The sequence below is a fragment of the Bactrocera latifrons genome, unplaced genomic scaffold, assembly GCF_001853355.1.
Source record: "Bactrocera latifrons isolate USDA-ARS-PBARC rearing strain unplaced genomic scaffold, ASM185335v1 scaffold_88, whole genome shotgun sequence".
NCBI lineage: Eukaryota > Metazoa > Arthropoda > Insecta > Diptera > Tephritidae > Bactrocera > Bactrocera latifrons.
The window spans coordinates 671,335-688,890 of record NW_017537578.1 but is presented as its reverse complement, the minus strand read 5'-3'; the positions used below and the strand labels follow the sequence as shown (position 1 = coordinate 688,890).

At 36.9% G+C, this 17,556-nt stretch overlaps 4 protein-coding genes across 5 annotated transcripts in view; all 4 read right to left on the bottom strand.

Annotated features, from left to right (window-relative positions):
- The window catches only part of LOC108977364 (cytochrome P450 CYP12A2-like), a 3,631-nt gene extending 1,564 nt beyond the window's left edge, over positions 1-2,067 (bottom strand). The window contains exons 1-5 of one of the 2 annotated variants that reach the window (XM_018946989.1): positions 1,914-2,067; positions 1,341-1,741; positions 797-913; positions 283-733; positions 100-227 (exon numbers count right to left, since the gene is read on the bottom strand). In XM_018946989.1, coding sequence (XP_018802534.1) covers positions 100-227; positions 283-733; positions 797-913; positions 1,341-1,741; positions 1,914-1,997 — 1,181 coding nt within the window. In that variant the 5' untranslated portion in view covers positions 1,998-2,067. The remainder of the gene's footprint in view (positions 1-99; positions 228-282; positions 734-796; positions 914-1,340; positions 1,742-1,913) is intronic. The other variant, XM_018946990.1, reaches the window with a different exon arrangement.
- A 1,622-nt stretch (positions 2,068-3,689) lies between these two features.
- LOC108977359 (probable cytochrome P450 12a5, mitochondrial) lies at positions 3,690-7,588 on the bottom strand. The gene is made up of 5 exons (XM_018946984.1): positions 7,414-7,588; positions 5,160-5,548; positions 4,988-5,104; positions 4,478-4,928; positions 3,690-4,414 (listed from the first exon to the last, which is right to left on the bottom strand). Exons 1-5 carry the CDS (start codon positions 7,573-7,575, stop codon positions 3,800-3,802), a joined length of 1,734 nt encoding a protein of 577 aa, XP_018802529.1. The 5' UTR covers positions 7,576-7,588; the 3' UTR covers positions 3,690-3,799.
- A 1,458-nt stretch (positions 7,589-9,046) lies between these two features.
- On the bottom strand, positions 9,047-11,181 carry LOC108977363 (probable cytochrome P450 12a5, mitochondrial). Its single transcript, XM_018946988.1, has 5 exons — positions 11,041-11,181; positions 10,395-10,798; positions 10,222-10,338; positions 9,717-10,167; positions 9,047-9,652 (listed from the first exon to the last, which is right to left on the bottom strand). Exons 1-5 carry the CDS (start codon positions 11,119-11,121, stop codon positions 9,047-9,049), a joined length of 1,659 nt encoding a protein of 552 aa, XP_018802533.1. The 5' UTR covers positions 11,122-11,181.
- Positions 11,182-12,350: 1,169 nt separating this feature from the next.
- LOC108977361 (probable cytochrome P450 12a4, mitochondrial) lies at positions 12,351-14,700 on the bottom strand. The gene is made up of 5 exons (XM_018946986.1): positions 14,602-14,700; positions 13,707-14,116; positions 13,522-13,638; positions 13,012-13,462; positions 12,351-12,956 (listed from the first exon to the last, which is right to left on the bottom strand). The coding sequence occupies exons 1-5, from the start codon at positions 14,698-14,700 to the stop codon at positions 12,369-12,371; spliced, it is 1,665 nt and encodes a 554-aa protein (XP_018802531.1). The 3' UTR covers positions 12,351-12,368.
- Between the last annotated feature and the right edge of the window lie 2,856 nt (positions 14,701-17,556).

Sequence of the window (17,556 nt, the reverse complement as noted above, 5' to 3'; positions counted from 1 at the left end):
ATACTGAGCATCTTTCTCTTTGACACCATGTCTGATATCCCACGTGATCTGTCAAATACTAATGCATGAAAATCCTAACCTCAAAAAAATCACCCGATACTTAGCGTATCAGCCGCGAAGTCACCATTCTTTTGTGGCAGTATACGCTTTACTTCCTCGCGTAGTTTTTCTTGTTTATCGGGGTTCTTGGCCAAACAGAGCAGGACACCAACGGTGAGTGAAGTAGTCTACAATATGGAAATAAAGATAGTTGTTCAGGATACTTAAAACTTTAAAACTTACTGTATCGACGCCGCCTAGCAGTAGATCCATTGCCATCACTGTAGCGATTTTCCTATCGATTTTCAGCAACTTCTCCAAAATGCTCTTTTCGTTCTCTTCACGCTCGATACCCCGTTGTTGCTCCTCTTCTAGTTTAGCAATTGCCTCCATGGTATACTTCGATGTTACATCTTGTATGTCATCTAATGCTCGCATCAAACGTTTAAACTTCGGCGTTGCCACAATACGCCAAAGCGATGGTGTGTATTCTAAATCTAGTGTAAGATACATCCAATCCCTTAAAGCTGCAAAAAGCTTTGAAGCATCGGTGAAATTTTCACTATTTTCGCGCAACAACCCAAGCGGCTTGTCCAGTGCGACCAGAGCCACTGATTCGAGTGTCCAATGCTGTATATACTCCTTAAAGTCATCGGGCATTTCTAAATTTTTAGTATCGCGTATCACGCGTATTCTGCGGTAGTTCAAATTAGAGCTATGTAAAATGCCCCTCGAAAGTACGTCTTAAAATACCCACCTTTCTACAAATTCTTGGTTCACCAGCGCCATTTTGTTGAGATATATTTTAATATTTTTCGGCTGCATTAGCAATGGATTAACGACCGTTCGAAATGAGCTCCATTGCTCACCATGACTGTATAATAGAGGAATAAACTGAATTTTAGTATGAAAGGTTCACCTCTTTGGGTTTGTGCTACTCATAGTGCCGTCTTCCGATTTTCATATATTTATATATTTCAGTCGAAATACGAGTCATCGAAAGTTGAACTCAACGGATGGACCATCTGAGATTTAGCCGTATTTAAAAGTGATAATCCTCTAAATATAAATGTCAAAGAATATTCTTTTGAATGATGATAAACATTCATTATTAATTTAAAGTTCGATGGTGAAAATCTAAATGGTACACCCTTTATGTTACATACAAGAAGAACTTAAAAGCGATACAAAAGTTCTCACATAACTTTTAAGATCACATACATATTTACGAAATACCAAAAAACGGCTGGAAATATAGTCGAATTTTTCTACTTTTCACCAGCTAAATTTTCAATAATTACGTTGCAAGAATTCCCTCGACGTCCCCGTAGAAATCAGCGCGCATTTTGTTGCGATGATAACGCAATGTCACCGAATTGGGTCTTATCGGCCAGACGCCCTCATTGCGAAAGACACGTTCGAAATCAGCTGGATTGTGTGTATATAAAGCATCAGGTCGGCCGAACATACCAGGCATTATGTAAATATCGCCATAATCCTCTTGCATCGCCTTCAACAATTGCGCAGAGTCTAATTTATAATATCGGCCACCGGGCAACAATTGCCGTAGAAATTTAAAAACGCCTCCTCTCGGCAACTCATTGAAGGGACGTGCTTGCTGCCACTCCGTAGCAGCATCAGCTGATTTGTCCGTATGTGTGTGTGTGACTGCGTCGGCGGCGGTGCATTTGTATACGTACTGCTGTGGTAATGAGACGGCACGTGTTAGACATTTTGCATGCATATGCATACATTTGTAGCGCAGGGTTTATTCAACCACGCAAATATTTTTATTTTTTTAATCAGAAATTTAAATATAAGCATATAAGATCAGATTATTTGCTCTTCTTTTGTGTACCGCGCTTGTTACTCACATTTTTTATATTCAACCAAGAACTTGCGTTGGCGAAAACGACGCGTTTGCCGAGCGATACACGAATCGGATTGTAAGCACACATTTTGCGTTTACCTTCTCATATGAACTGCACGATACCACTGTTCCTGACAGACTAAAGCTATATTCTGCTACTTCGTGTTGAGATCTACAAAACACCCAAATCCTCTTAAATATTTTTTGTTTTGAAATAAATTTAACCCACTGTGGAACCATACTGTTTACAAGATAATATAACTCTTATATGTATTATGCTATGTTTATTTTCATATTTAATATAAAAGGTTAGGGAATGTTCTACATTCGCCCGAAACCAAACCAAGTAAACGTTCAATAACCTTAACGACTTCTGATGATTTTGTACCGTAAATATTGACAGTGGAATGGAAAAAGAATCCGATCTTCAACAACCCTAATATTTTAGATGGGACCCTTGACAGCCTGTGCTCCTTCACTCCTCACACTACCGCGATTATTGCCAAAGTACGGAGACGCAACAAATCCTCAATAATCGCTAGCTAGCAGTACATGGGGAAAGAAACGTTGTTGGCAACATACGAGTACAAGGCAAATGGCGTAGCTACGCCGCAACAATATGATCGCCCGAATGCAGTGAAACGCAGCCGAGAAATGTTCAGACATGTCAGAACACTGCACTCCAGACTATAACGGGACGCCTGCACAGTGAGGCCTGTATGTTTCCATTTAAGAAGCATAGTGAATTTCTTTTCAAGCGTTTTCTGCTGGGGAGTTTTCGTAGAAAGATAGTCACCTGCTTTAAACGGAATCGCCTTCTAAGAGCATCAAGAGGTTCTTCCTTAACTACGTCGACGACATAAGAAAATACGCCGACCAGACTACGGACGCAATCGAATTCAGACATGCACTGTCCGTCATTCACAGTGGAGTCATAAATACTTTCACTTGAAGTCAAACTACCACCCGTTGCAGATGACGAGTTCGAGTTGCCATGAAAATCGAGGGTGACCCTTGCGCTGCTTCGTTCGGGATACTGTAACAGGTGAAACTCCTATTCTTCCAGAATCGACCACGATATATCAAATTTATGTCCAACATGCAACGAGTCCCCGCATGACTCTAACCACCTCTTTGCTTGCCCAGCAAAAGCTACACATTTGACACCACTCTCCCTATGGTCCGACCCCGTCGAAACAGCAGGTTTCCTGGGCTTACTCTTGGATGACCTCGGTGATAACTTATTTCCCTAACGGTGACTAGATAACCGATACAACAACAACAAAATTGATTTAATGAGTTTTACAAAATAGCGGCTTCCCAATCTTGTTTGAAAAATCCTGTCAAAATCTTAAGTTATTTAATAAAGAATTGGGCGAGTTGAGTTTCCTCCTTGCATTTAATTTTTTTACCCTGCTACGATAGGCTCAACCCTTTAGGTCTTTCAGTGATACCGTTTATATTCCCTTAAATTATCATCTTAGATGCCTAAGTCATCTGCCAATTTTCTGCCTAATGATTCCATGAATTTTTAAGACTGTGTGAATAATGTTTTTAATAATATCATTGGCATTTTCTAGGCATTCGTAGATAACTTTGCGAACAACTCAATTGTCTTAGAGGATTTTCTGTTGAAGAGTCAGACACTTTAAATGTGAAGGTTTTTCGATTTTTTCCGTATTTATTTCATCATTTGAACAGTTATGAAATTAGATCTTATATAAAATAAAAGCAAACCGCAGTATTTACAAATTTCATCAACTTTTACAGTTATATTAAAAAAAATCAACTTTAGTCTCTAATATAAACCTCTTAAAACCACCATTTTGTACAATTTTTTACATTAAACCACTTTTTTGATATAAAATAATAAAATATTGTTTATAGAATCTATTCAATGTCCGTAAATTTAAATTTTAACGGTATATTTGGCATGTTAACAAACAAACTTTTAAATGGTTTATCGATTGGATGATTAAACTCAATTTGGAAATTTCTAACCAATCTGGCAATACCCAACTCTATTTCCAACTCACTTACTCTGCGGCCTAAACAAACCCTCGGACCAAAACCGAACGGTAAATATACAAAAGGATTACTCGGACGCAACGATTTCGAACACACTACGCCAGACTGCTGCTCTCCGCCTTCTTCCATTGCAGCCGAGCGTAGCCAACGTTCGGGTAAATATTCTTTTGGGCGTGCAAAGTAGTTTTCATTCGTGAATAACGATGTGAATACCATATTCACTACACTGCCTTTAGGCACTCTATAACCACTGAGAACCAGATCACTTTGCGTCACGCGTACGATGCCGACAGTCAGAGGATAAATACGTATGGCTTCTTTGATGCAGGCGCGCAGATAGGGTATGTTGTTCAACGCATCGGCTGTGAAATCGCCGTCTTTCTGCGGCAACACACGCATCAATTCCTTCCGTAGAATTTGTTGCTTTTCGGGATTTTTCGCCAGACAAAGTAAAATCGCTGTCGCGAATGAGGTTGTCTGCGATATAATTTAATAAAAAACTAAAACTGATATTTGTAGAAAATATGTTTAATTTTTTACCGTATTAATGCCGGCTAGGAATAGATCTAAGCACATCACTGTCGCTATTTTCTTGTCGATCTTCAATAGTCTCTCAAATGCGCTCATTTCATTCTCCGGCCTCACGATACCCAGTTTCTTTTCGGCCTCCATATTGGCGATTGCTTCGTCTACATATTTCAATGTGACCGTTTGCATGTCGTCTAACGCCTGTAAATAACGTCTGAACTTTGGTGTGCGCACACGACGCCACAGTGAGGGTTTCCACTCCAAGTCAAAGCCGACTGTAAATATGGTGTTTAAGGCGGCCAATAATTTCAGCGCGTCTTCGTAATTTTCACTGTGATCACGCAGCAAACCGAGTTGTTTCCCCAATGTGACAATGGAGAGAGACTCTAGCAGCCAACACTGCAGATAATCTTCAAAATTGTTCGGCATCTCTTGAGTGTTGCGATCGCGTATTGCACGGATTCTGTAGAAGGCGAATTTTAGAATATAATAATCTACGAAGTATAATGAATACTTGCCTACCTTTCGACAAATTCTTGGTTCACTTGCGCCATTTTGCCGAGGTACATTTGCACATTCTTCGGCTGCATTAGTAATGGATTCACGGCCGAGCGGAATGTGCTCCAACGCTCACCTTGTCTGTGAAAATATCACGAAGCAATTAGTATTTCCAGCAAATGATGTACGAACTCACGTCGTTAACACCCCTTCGACTTGCTTAAAGAAATCTGCCTGCAATTTACTGCGATAATAACGTAATGTTGCAAATGGTCTTATCGGCGACACGCCCTCATTTCGAAATACGCGTGCGAAATCTTCTGGATTATGTATCACCACGGTGCTGGGTCGACCCATAAACGCGGGCACTACAAATATATCACCGTGATCCTCTTTCATTGCCATTTCCAAGGCGTTGGAATCTAAATTTTTGTAACGGCCACCAGGTAAAAACTTAGTTAACAGTCTGAAAACGCTATCTTGTGGTAATTCGCTGTATGGACGTGCTCGTTGCCACTCAAGGCTAGCATCTGCAGGCTGTTCCAAGGTAATAGTTGGTTGTGCCGGGCAAACAGGGTCCTCAAGCTGTTGATATACTCTAAATTATTAGTTTTCCTACAAATTTTTGTTTAGGCAGATATTTCTTATTGACGTTAAACATGTAGAAAGTCTACCATATATACATACATTGTGACAAAAAAGAACCCGGATATTCTAAATAAAACGCAATATATTTAATCAATATTTATTTTGCCGGCTTCCACGTAATCTCCACCAGATGACACTTATGCCAACGATTTTTCCGGTCCTCGAAACACTTTTTATAAGGAATTTTTGAGATGGCCATTAGGTCCTTAAGATAATTTTGTTTTATCTCTTCGACATTCTGAAATCGGTTTCACCGAGCGGCAATTCCAGTTTGGTGAACAACATGCGGATCTTAATCTGGTAAATATGGTTGATGGTAGTCATTGCATTTTTGGCTTTAAATTCGGTCACAATCGTCCTCTTTAAAACAAAAATTAAGCTTTATGAAGACGCGTCGTGCAAGACGGCGTTTCATACCCAAAATATCCCAAAATAAAATGGACGCGCGGGAAATGTCAAGCTCTTTGTCCAACTCTCCCACACTTGCCTAATGATTTTCAAGCACCATATACTTCACTGACATTTGACATTTTTATCAGTTGAAGAGGTCGAAGGTCGCCCAGAACGAGACATGTCTTCAACGATCTCTCGACTACCCTAGGCTTGTGTTTTTGTTAAAATTTAATCACCGTAAGCCTTTTCTAACATTCGCAACGGTTCCACACACGAAATTTGGTTAGAAATAAAAAAAAAAATGTTTTTGACAAATTCTTCGTTCGACATTTTCATCCGTGGTAAAAATCGCAGCACACTACTGTTGAGCAAAAGTCTCAACTGAATATTAAGTTAAGGGGTAAGTAGAGTATTCCGGCCCGTTTTTTGACATTTTTTTTTCATAGAAATTTTTATTCTACAAAGAACTTTTTTCACATATCATGAGATATATCGTGGAGTATATAAACAAATTTTGTCGTAAGTTAAGGGGTAGGTAGGGTATTCCGGACTGTTTTTTGAAATTTTTTTTTCATAGAAACTTTTATTCTACAATAGAACTTTTTTCACATATCATGAGATATATTGTGAAGTATATAATCAAATTTTTTCGGAATTTTTTGATGAAATCTGTCGAAGAAATGGTTGGGTGAATGAGATGTGTTTTTTCACTGGCGGTCACGATTTCTCATGTTTGGATCATCTGAAGCACAAAAACCCAATTTATTCTTAAGAAGTACCAGAATGGTTATCGTGCCTATTAGAATCATGAAAAAATGTTGATAAATACTTTTTTTTAGTTTTTCACAATTTTTTTTACATAAATTTTGTCATAACATTGTCAATAAATTATATAAAATTATTAGTCTAATATGGACGATAGCCAGGCGTTTTTTTGAACATTTTAAAAAGAAAATAAAGCAATAATTCTAAGGGTATAAGGACCCTACTGACCCCTTAAAGACAATAACGGAATTTAATTGGTAGTTCAACTTTTCTTAGTTAGCAAGTGTTAGTTTTGACTCTCACTGCGATGAATGTTTTCTCTACTAGTGGCATTGTCTGACACAGACCACTGGCAGCAAATGCCAAAATTCGAATTTTTACAAATTTTTCATCAATATTTCATTAACAAAAGAACATACAGTTTCAGTACTCAACACGCTATAAAGCATGCACGAAGCTATTGTTGAATTGTGGCGATGTTTATACACGTATTTCTTGAACGCTGAACTATAAAATGCCACTTTGCGAACAAACAGGAAGCACAATTCAACCCTTTTTCATGGTTTTGATAAACGCGAGTCCACATATACACATAAAGTTCAATCGAATGTAAACAATAGTAATACTTTTTTAATTGTATCCACCTGTTTTGTTGCCAGCAAACGCTTGCTGATCGCCGTAAAGCTCTTTGTGAGGCCAGCGCATTCGCTAAGCGCAACACAATTTATTTTTGCGTAAAACATTTTGGAATTAGAATATTTTGAATTTAACACGAGCGCTGCTGCAGCTAAACTGGTTTTTCTCATTCGCAAACATTCCCATAGAACCGAATTTGTACATGAAGTACTATATTATATATAATATTAGTATATAAAAAATGCACTTATACAAGACATTATCAACCAAACTGATAGTGCATTTAACTTTTTATTTTTATTTTGTGACTGATTATTTTTCTTTTATATATGTTTGTATAGATACAAATTCATTTAATTTTATGGGATTGTCGGCCTCCGCACACATATTTAATGTACACTTTGCTCTCTTGCATAAAACAGTATTATAAAATAAGAAAAAAATTATCTTCGTTAAAGCACTTCCAATAAATTTGTTTCTCTTAAGCTAACAGGCAACTTTGCTTTTACTTTACAAAAGCCTTTGATAATATCGGAGTGTGTTTTGAGTGTCAAAAGAAGAGATGTTCTCGATCAGTAGAGAGCTATCGCTTGTGCGATAAGCAAGCCAATAATGATGAAGCCAGCTTTCATGTCGATTGCAGCTCATTTTGATTGCAGCAATTTCACTGGATTCCAAAGTTTGCTCTCACTCTCTCACTGCCTATCCTATATAATAAAGAGTGTGTAATCTTTTATTACCCGATCGAAAAGTTTAACATGTTTTAGAAATCTCAATTCAGTACGAATCGCTTCACACCGAAGTAAAGCGCCCAAATAATGTTGCTTTGCATTGAAAATAGTCGTTCAGTTCAGTTAACTCCACTGCCTGACGGTAGCAATGAGTAAAAATGCCATACTTGGAGAACAGAAAATACCTTTGAGATCCATGTAACGTCATTGCATGATCAAAAAGTGATTTGAGGCAGTTTTTTTGAGTACAGATGGTTTCAAAGATTATTATGGCCATCCGCAAATGATTGAAAAATAACTGAACTTGATTAGTGGTTTCAATATGATACAATGACAATCACGCTATTTAGTTTCAGCAACAAAAGTCACCTGAATGTCTGACGTCAAAATGCGGTGGCCTTTACCTTGATAGCACTGATCTACAAATTTCACCTACACTGAGTTTTTTGTAAGGTAATTTGAAAAGAAAACTCTATATCAGTCAACTTCGGATCAATGACGAGCTCAAGATAAATATTCGATATACTGGCCGAGAATATGGTAAAAGTGATGAAAGATGATGGTCAATAACGGTGCGCTTTTATTTCATGTTATTTACAAAGGATCAATCTGTCAGAAGATTTCTAAAAAATATTTTATCTTATTTTTTCAAAGCTATTCAATGCCTACAAGACCGCATAGTAAATTGCACACCCTTTAAATTCGATAGGAGTCTTGATAATTATTCTTACCTCAGTGCAATTCCGTTATCAATTTTGTTCCTAAGGTCTTTGAGTATTATAAAAACATATTACGAATTGTCAACTGTTCATTGATTATAGATTAATGATATTTGTTTTATTGTTTACGATTATATACATTTATATAATATAGTTTAAATTATCAATTAATTTATATACTAATAGTATAATTACTCAATATCGGTGAATTTAAATTTTAACGGTATATTTGGCATATTAATTAGCATACCTTTGAATGCCTTATCGGTTGGGTAATTAAATTCTATTTTGAAATTCCTAACCAATCTAGCTATACCCAAGCCCACTTCCAGTTCACTTATTCTGCGACCAAGGCACACCCTTGGACCGAAACCGAACGGTAAATAAACGAAAGGACTGCTCGCCTTTATCGATGATTGTATACACTCTTCCGTAACCTTCTGCGGCTCATCGATTTCACGCAGCCAACGTTCCGGTAGAAATTCCAGAGGCCGTGAGTAATAGCGCTCATCCGATTGTAGTGGCGCGAAAATCATGCTGACGTACGTGTCTTTGGGCACCTGATAGCCACTCAGTACGAGATCATTTTGTGGTACACGCATATTTCCCATCGCCACGGGGTAAACACGCAAGGATTCCTTGAGACAAGCACGCAGATACGGGGCATGTTTCAGTGGGTCTTCAATAAAAGCGCCGTCTTTTTTTGGCAGCACACGCATCACCTCAGCACGCAATATTTCTTGCTTTTCCGGATTTTTAGCCAAACAGAGTAGGGCGCCGACTGCTAAGCTGGAAGTCTGCAACCGAAACATTTGATGTTAGTGGGTTGGTTAGTTGGAGTGGAATGAATTTGTCTCTTACCGTATCAACGCCCGCCATAAGCATATCCATAGCCATTACAGTTGCTACCTTCTTATTTTTCTTCAGTAATCTTTCCAGCATACTTTGCTCTTGTTCGGCACGTACGATACCTTGCTGGCTTTCCTTTTCCAGCTTTTTAACTGTTTCATTTATATACTTCCATGTTACACTTTGTATATTATCCATTGCTTTCATAAGACGTTTGAATTTCGGTGTGGCTATAAATCGCCACAGTGTTGGTTTATAGTCCAAGTCTACGGAAAGTGCCATGAAATCATTTAAGGCCACAATAAGTTTCAAAGCGTCAGTATAATATTCACTGTCTCCACGCAGTAGTCCGAGCTGCTTGTCAAGTGCCACAACAGCTACAGATTCCAGGGTCCAACGCTGTATGCATTCCTCAAAATCGGCGGACATTTCCAAGGTTTCCGGATTGCGTAACACACGTATTCTGTGAAAACAAAAAGGCCAATAATTTGTGGACACGGTCTCTACTTCCACTTACCGCTCTACGAATTCTTGGTTCACTTGCGCTAATTTGTTGCCATACATTTCAATATTCTTTGGCTGCATAAGCAAGGGATTAACGGCTTTACGAAAGGCGTTCCATTGTTCACCTTGCCTGTAAAATCGACTTTTCTGAAAAAACGCCTTTATATTTCTTATATTCAAACCTACGTGGCGATAGCGCCCTCCACGCCTTCAAAGAAATCAGCACGCCATTTATTCCGATGATAACGTATAGTTTCCGAAAATGGTCGAATGGGCCAAACACCTTCATTGCGAAAGATATTTCGAAAGTCGTCGGGATTGTGCGTCACTACGATATTGGGTCGACCCATCATGGCCGGCAACATGAAAATTGGTCCATAATCCGTACGCATAGTCGTTACCAAGTCCTGGAAATCTAGTTTGGCATAAGCTCCACCTGGTAAAAATTTTTTTATCAAATTAAGTGCACCAACGCGCGGTAGGTCGTTGAATGGGCGTGCTCTTTGCCAATCTAAATTGGGGTCGGGTTGTTCGGGCGTAGCTGTCTGCGGATTTGTAGAAGCGTTGACATGATATTGATGCAGCGATTTCTGTGGAAATTTAATTCAATTTTTTCAAGTATATGTTTAAGTGAAGAAGTTTTAAGGTTTGTTCATGAAGGGATTTTATGCAACTTATCAGAAGTCTACTAAGTGAATCGTCTGTATCTTATTTTGTATTGTCTGTATAAAGACGAACTACTCCTTCCTACACATCATTTTCTCTCCAAGAAGCTGCTCATTTTTAATATTTAAATATGCATTCTACTACAAGTATAAAGTTTATAGTTCACCTGTTCTGTAACAAACAAGCGAATAACCGAAGCTTTCTTTATCATATATTCCCCGTTCCCTCGAATATTTCCTAATAACATTTTTGGTAGAAAATTTAAATAAACTTGTCACAATCACTGCGAAACTTGAACTGAAATTCTTTAGTCCTTACATTGTAGCTCTTGCATATGCATATGATATAGCAGATATACAAGAATAAGAAATGCAAATCTTATGATTATACGCGTTCGTTTATGTACATATGTATACTATACATTAATATATATTTTGATAATATTCGGTGCAGCTATTTTGGTACTCACTTACTTTTACGGCTACCCATACCAGCATTTATCAACAAAAGATGTGTTTAATAATAGCACAGCCATACAGACTCCAGTCCAAGTGAGTTGAAGTGTCTTCTCAATATTGCTAAAAATAGCAATTAATTTTATAGGATCAAACCACGCTCCACACGTTACGCAAAGCCTTTGCCAAAATGTAAAAATATTTGTTCGCATCCACCAGGTTTACAAAGGCCTCTTATTGTTGAATACAGTACATATAGTCGAGTTCTTGATAACTCAGAAGGTGTCAGCCTAAATTGAGGAAACATTTGCCTCAGAGAAACAAAGGCTTTTTACCAACTATATCATAGTTATAATTCTAATTCTTATATATTCTTAACTTGCAAAATTTCGGAGCTGCCAGAAGAAACAGATAGCTTTGTGTAGAAAATTCTAGTCCTCTAAAAAATGCTTCACATTGCCTTCCTAGTCCAGACAAGAGATGCTAAAGGAAATTGTTCTGATACCTATGGTAGCCTATTGTGTGTAACTAAGACGTATAGATTTTGATCTGTAATCAGTTTCACAGCTCTTTAGTTTTCTACATTTCCTTCGTGTATATTTAAGAACCCAGATATAATATTTGATTTTGGGTCTACAATGACTCTGAACCCATTGGAAGTTTTCTATCTATAGTTTGTCTAAACGTTACTCAGCTCATCGCATTTTATTTAATAGTTTTTCAAAATTTAGCTTAAACTTACTTTTCTAAAAAATTCCAAAATGTTAGGATTTAACACTTATATCCACCTTTTCCAAACTATTTACTGTGATTTTCAGTTAAAATGATACAGCTTATCCAAGATGTAATATATTCACAAAGTTTCTCCCGGATTCTAAGTAGGGTAGTAGCCTTGAAGCCAACAGCAATTAAACTCTCCAAAAGAAACTTTATGAGAAAAAAGCACACAGATCATAAACTTCCTAATTAAATTTCAGTTTTATTTTTAGATATTACATTGCTTTATTTATTTTTTTTTTTCTAACATGTCTCGTGAGAACTATTCAATGTCGGTGAATTTAAACTTTAGTGGTTTGTTGGGCAAATTAATCATCGCAGTTCGAAAAACATCTCCGGTTGGATAATTAAATTCTATATGGAAGTTTCTAACGAACCGTGCAATACCCAATTCCAGTTCTAAATCACTAATTCTTCGACCAACACACATTCTGGGGCCGAAACCGAAAGGCATATAGATGAAGGGGTTAATCGGTTTAAGAGGTACAGCACCCGCGCCATTTTCCGCCGAACGTAACCAACGTTCCGGCAAGTACTCCTTCGAGCGTGGATAATAACGGTCATCCATAAGTAAACTTGCCGCTACCACACTGACCCAAGTATTCTTAGGCACTTGATATCCACTTAATACGAGGTCTTTTGGTGTAACACGTATATTACCGGTACCCAATGGATATATACGCAGCGCTTCTTTGATACAAGCCCGCAGATAAGGTATGCGGCTTAAAGCGTCAGCGGCAAACTTGCCATCCCGCTGCGGCAACACGCGCATAACTTCCTCACGTAATAACTGCTGCTTCTCGGGATTCTCAGCCAAAGCGAGTAAAATACCTATGAAGACTGTGGTGCTCTGTAAAATAAGAAATATTGGTTTGAATATCGTACAGATAAGTTTTCGAACGTACCGTATCGACACCTGCCATGAGCATATCCATTGCCATAACGGTGGCAATTTTCTTATCGATTCGCAGTAATTTCTCCAATACACTCTGCTCCTGCTCCGGTCTTACTATGCCTTTACGCTGCTCCTCCGCTAGACGCTCCATGGCAGCATTGATGTATTTCAGTGTTATATTCTGTATATTATCCAGTGAACACATGAGTTGCTTGAACTTTGGTGTGGCAATGTAACGCCACGGTGATGGCTTGAAATCCAAATCGAAGGGAATTATGAAGAAATCAGACATGCTCTGAAACAGTGTCCACACTTCGGGCGACACCGCGCTATTCTCACACAGCAGACCTAGCTGGCGGTCCAATGCGACGATGGAAACTGATTCGAGAGTAAAACGTTGCAGCCATTTATCAAAGTCATCGGGCATTTCTAGTGTCTGAGGATCGCGTATGGTGCGGATTCTAAAATGAGTTTCGTAATTTACAGCAATGAATTGTTTTTGGTTTGAATATGAGCTCACCTCTCCACAAATTCCTGATTGACTTGCGCCATCTTATCGAAATAAATATTGATATTTTTGGGCTGCATAAGTATCGGATTGACAGCTGAACGAAACGAGGCCCATTTCTCGCCGTGACTATAATGTTTAAGAATACTTTTTTTATAAGAAAAAAAAAACGGACTGTTTACAATAGTATAACTCACGTTGATATAAGGCCCTCAACATCCTGATAGAAATCTGCGCGCAACTCGCTGCGATGGTAGTCCAAACATAATGAGCTCGGTCTGTTCGGCCAGGCGCCTTCGTTGCGAAAGATTTGCTCAAAATCATCGGGATTCTGCGTCATTACTATATCGGGTCGTCCCAACATGCCAGGCATGATGTAAATATCCGCATGCTCGGCAAACATCGCCTTGAACATTTGTGTGGCATCCAGGTTGTAATATCGACCGCCGGGCAAAAATTTAAAGAAAAGTGTGTAAGGGTTCACACGGTGAATTTCATTGAAAGGACGCGCCTCTTGCCATTCGGGGTGTGACTCCTTACTCTCATTGTTAAGTGCTGTTTGATTATTCGCCTTTGTTGTGGTGGCTGTTTGTAGCCCAAAACATGACTGCAATAAAATATTGAATTTATCGCATATTTTTTGCGATATTTTATTTTATTTTTGTTTCTTCTTTGGTGGTTATCCAAATTTGCTCACCATAAATAAAGGCAAAATAAAGTGCTCATGTACTCTTGCAGCTAGCAGATCTTATAAATACGAGTATATATATTTCTATATTTACTTGTTAATATAGTATACCTTTCGGCACACCTTTCGCCAATGAAATAAATTTAATTTTTTTAGTAAACGTGATATTTATGTAGCAACGGCATAAAGAAGCCGATATTATTGAATGAAGTAGCAAAGACTTGGGAACGAATGGACGACTCTATCTATCCGCCCTATCGAAATCACTGTAATATCTAATATGCACTTAAACTTTATCAATAAATTACTACTGCTGCTAAAGACTCTGCCATGAATAACCGCAGTAGCACAAACGAAATTATTTATTTTTTTTTTTAATTTTTTTTTTCTCTTTGAATAGTTACCGGTTGTTTGCTCAGCAGCCGTTTTACAGCCGTGTTGTGCTTTGGCGCACTGTTATTCTTGAATATTGTTATCCACTCGCCTCTTCGCCCTACGAACATTATTGAAGTTTTTACGTCTGTGTCCGGTTGCTGCTCCAAACGAATGCAAACTGATTGCAATTCCTGTTGGAGCTTTTTCCAAGTCTTTGCTTTCTTACAAAATTTAAATATAAACGTTCCAGCTTCTTAATTTAACGATAATCGGCAAAACATCGTTCTTCGCGCTCTTTCGAAAGTAAAAAAAGAAAGTATATATAAATTTTTATGATACAGGCGTGAACGAATTAAAAAGGAACACAGACGTACCAGGGCGAACCGAAAAGAACTAGAATCATTACATTTTTCTGAAATAATGTTGTTCTACGCCTGCGAAACGCACAATTTCTTCCGGGATAAAGTCAATTACTGCTATAAATAATTGTCGATTGCTATCTTTGCTCTTTGGTTTACAATTCATCTAAAATTTGGTCCAAATCTATTCAAAACGTAGCTAATGTGTAATGTTTGATATCCCAGTTTTATGGTAATTCATAACAGAGTGATGCAAGGAAGCGACCCAGCGCTTTGACTTTTCACAAATCTTATCTTTGACCTGGATTTACAATAATTTTTAGTCTTCATTATCTACAGTGGTGAATAGTTTTAACGATTCTTAAGTCAACATATCAAATTTAGTTATTTTATATATGTTAGGCTTATTTTGAGAACAATTCCTTAGCTATTTTCTAACTATATTTTGAATAATTTTGTTTACTCTACGAAATAAGTTCTAACCTCACACCTTAGATCTCTATTGCTAACGATGGAAAATATTATTTTAAATTTAATATATACATATTCAAAAGATTTTCAAAAACAAAAGTATTCAAGAGGTTTTCAAAAAACACAAAACTATTTACATGGATAACAGACTTTTAAATTTAGAATGTTGATGAATGCTATCGAGTTCAGTGGGTTCTCAAACATTAAATCTCAGTATCAAGGGCACATATCAAATTTTGGGCTTCAAGTAAGTATTATCAGATTATTTAAGAATAATTGAGTATTTTCGGAACATTTAAGAATGGAAAGAGCTATCTTTTTTGGAAATTTTTGTACATAATATCGAGGAACGTCAAAATAAACGTAGTTAGAAAATGGTCTTAAAACACGTATGTACATACATAAATAAATAAGATTATATTGAAACTCGCTTCTCTACTAAATAAAACAAAATAAAAAAAAAATACTACGTTGTTTAAATATTGGAGTCATGGTAAGTTTTCAGATGTATACATACTTAAACATAAGAATCGAGGTTAATATTTGTTGTTGATAAAATTTAGAAAATTGAAGTTATGGTGGTTGGAATACAGTATACAAACTTTCTCATTTGAGAGTGCAAAAATACTAAATATTGACGAAAAAATATCCGATAAATTATAAAACTGTAACTAGATTTTAAAAATTTTCAAAAATTGTAAAATAAGTTTCAATACTTTAATATCAACCACTTAGATGTATGTATATATGTATTTACTTTTTTTTACTTTTTTAATGCCATATATTTTGTTCAAATCTTAGATACATATATACAAAATAACTGAAGTAAAAGCATTAAAAATTATATTTATAAAATTTCATATCTATATTTAATAAGTTAGGAATGACAGTAGTTGGTTACAAGACCAGGAAAACATACAAAGTAGTAAATAATAAAAAGTTAAGAATGGGTAATTTTGGGCATAACCGAACATTCCATATTCTTGCAAGTTGAAAGCATCAAAGCTTGGTTAACACCTTTAGGTACATAAGGCTTGTTAATTATAAGGAGTCTAGGGCAAGATGCACCGTTATAAGAAAAACATGCTCTCTCAGTTAAGATAACACACACATTGGCCACATATATGTGGTATGAAATCATCTGGATGTTCGAAAATCTTTATTTTAGGTATTTGGGGGCTAAGAGAAGTATTGACTGATTCAAATTCGTTGTTGATACACAGAATTCTCTCCAAATATCAATTATATATCTCTCAGAATGGTCGATTTTTTCGGTCAAAAGTCATCTATAGATACTGGGGTCCCCATATACGACAACTAGGCATACTTCAAAGACAAGCCGCATGTTTCTGGGGTTTTTATTTATTTTTTTTATCACGTTTTTAACAGTACCGTTATATGCTTAATATCTGATTTCATCTCTTTTCACACTGTCGGTAATAATTCTTATGAGAATTGCCGTAATCGAATGTGGTTATTGTAGTCAGACAGCCACCCTGCTTTCAACTCGTCTCGCCGTTCTGATCATTTATATAATATATGGTATATACAACTCTATATCTTAATACATATGTATCTCGTTTAGTTTTAGCGGATAATACATCCGTTAGGTAAACAAAACTATTATACTCTAGAGTAACATGTTGCTAGAGTATAAAAATGATAATATTAGTTATAATAAATTTTTGTTTTCTATATCTTTCATACATTCATATAAAATTCGCTTAAAGCAGGTATTAATAAAATATTTATAAAATATAATGTAACTAACTTAATTTAAATATACAATTTTTTAAACAAAAAATAAATAAATATTTTTAAATGAAGAAGATTTTAAATAACTTTGTATTTTTTAACAACAAAAAAATCAAACGTAATAAAAATAGTCCATAACATAATTTTTCCGCGTGTATGGTGCGAATGTGTGTGTGTTGGCGAAGCTCGTGGCTTCGTCATTTTGCTCAACACCGGCTTTTCTACCAGGCGCGCAGAACAGCCAGAATATCAGGCAGTTGCTGCGTTTGCGGCACATGGAGAATGAGCTATTTAGAAATGGCGAAAACACTTTGTCGCTGCTAGTGCTGCATACTTTTAGGCAGCGGGTGTATGTGATTACTAACTTACTCAACCAGAGAACGTAAAGTATAGACAGAG

What these genes read in the sequence shown, in the direction of transcription:
- LOC108977361 (XM_018946986.1), bottom strand. Translation starts at nt 14,700, where the DNA reads ATGTTCGTAGGGCGAAGAGGCGAGTGGATAACAATATTCAAGAATAAC. An exon ending in AATCAGGAATTTGTGGAGAG is followed by an intron (nt 13,463 to 13,521) that starts GTGAGCTCATAT and finishes AACTCATTTTAG; the next exon opens with AATCCGCACCATACGCGATC. An exon ending in TCATGGCAGGTGTCGATACG is followed by an intron (nt 12,957 to 13,011) that starts GTACGTTCGAAA and finishes CTTATTTTACAG; the next exon opens with AGCACCACAGTCTTCATAGG.
- LOC108977359 (XM_018946984.1), bottom strand. Translation starts at nt 7,575, where the DNA reads ATGAGAAAAACCAGTTTAGCTGCAGCAGCGCTCGTGTTAAATTCAAAA. An exon ending in GTCGAAGGGGTGTTAACGAC is followed by an intron (nt 5,105 to 5,159) that starts GTGAGTTCGTAC and finishes ATATTTTCACAG; the next exon opens with ACAAGGTGAGCGTTGGAGCA. An exon ending in AACCAAGAATTTGTCGAAAG is followed by an intron (nt 4,929 to 4,987) that starts GTAGGCAAGTAT and finishes CGCCTTCTACAG; the next exon opens with AATCCGTGCAATACGCGATC.
- LOC108977363 (XM_018946988.1), bottom strand. Translation starts at nt 11,121, where the DNA reads ATGTTATTAGGAAATATTCGAGGGAACGGGGAATATATGATAAAGAAA. An exon ending in AACCAAGAATTCGTAGAGCG is followed by an intron (nt 10,168 to 10,221) that starts GTAAGTGGAAGT and finishes TTGTTTTCACAG; the next exon opens with AATACGTGTGTTACGCAATC. An exon ending in TTATGGCGGGCGTTGATACG is followed by an intron (nt 9,653 to 9,716) that starts GTAAGAGACAAA and finishes TTTCGGTTGCAG; the next exon opens with ACTTCCAGCTTAGCAGTCGG.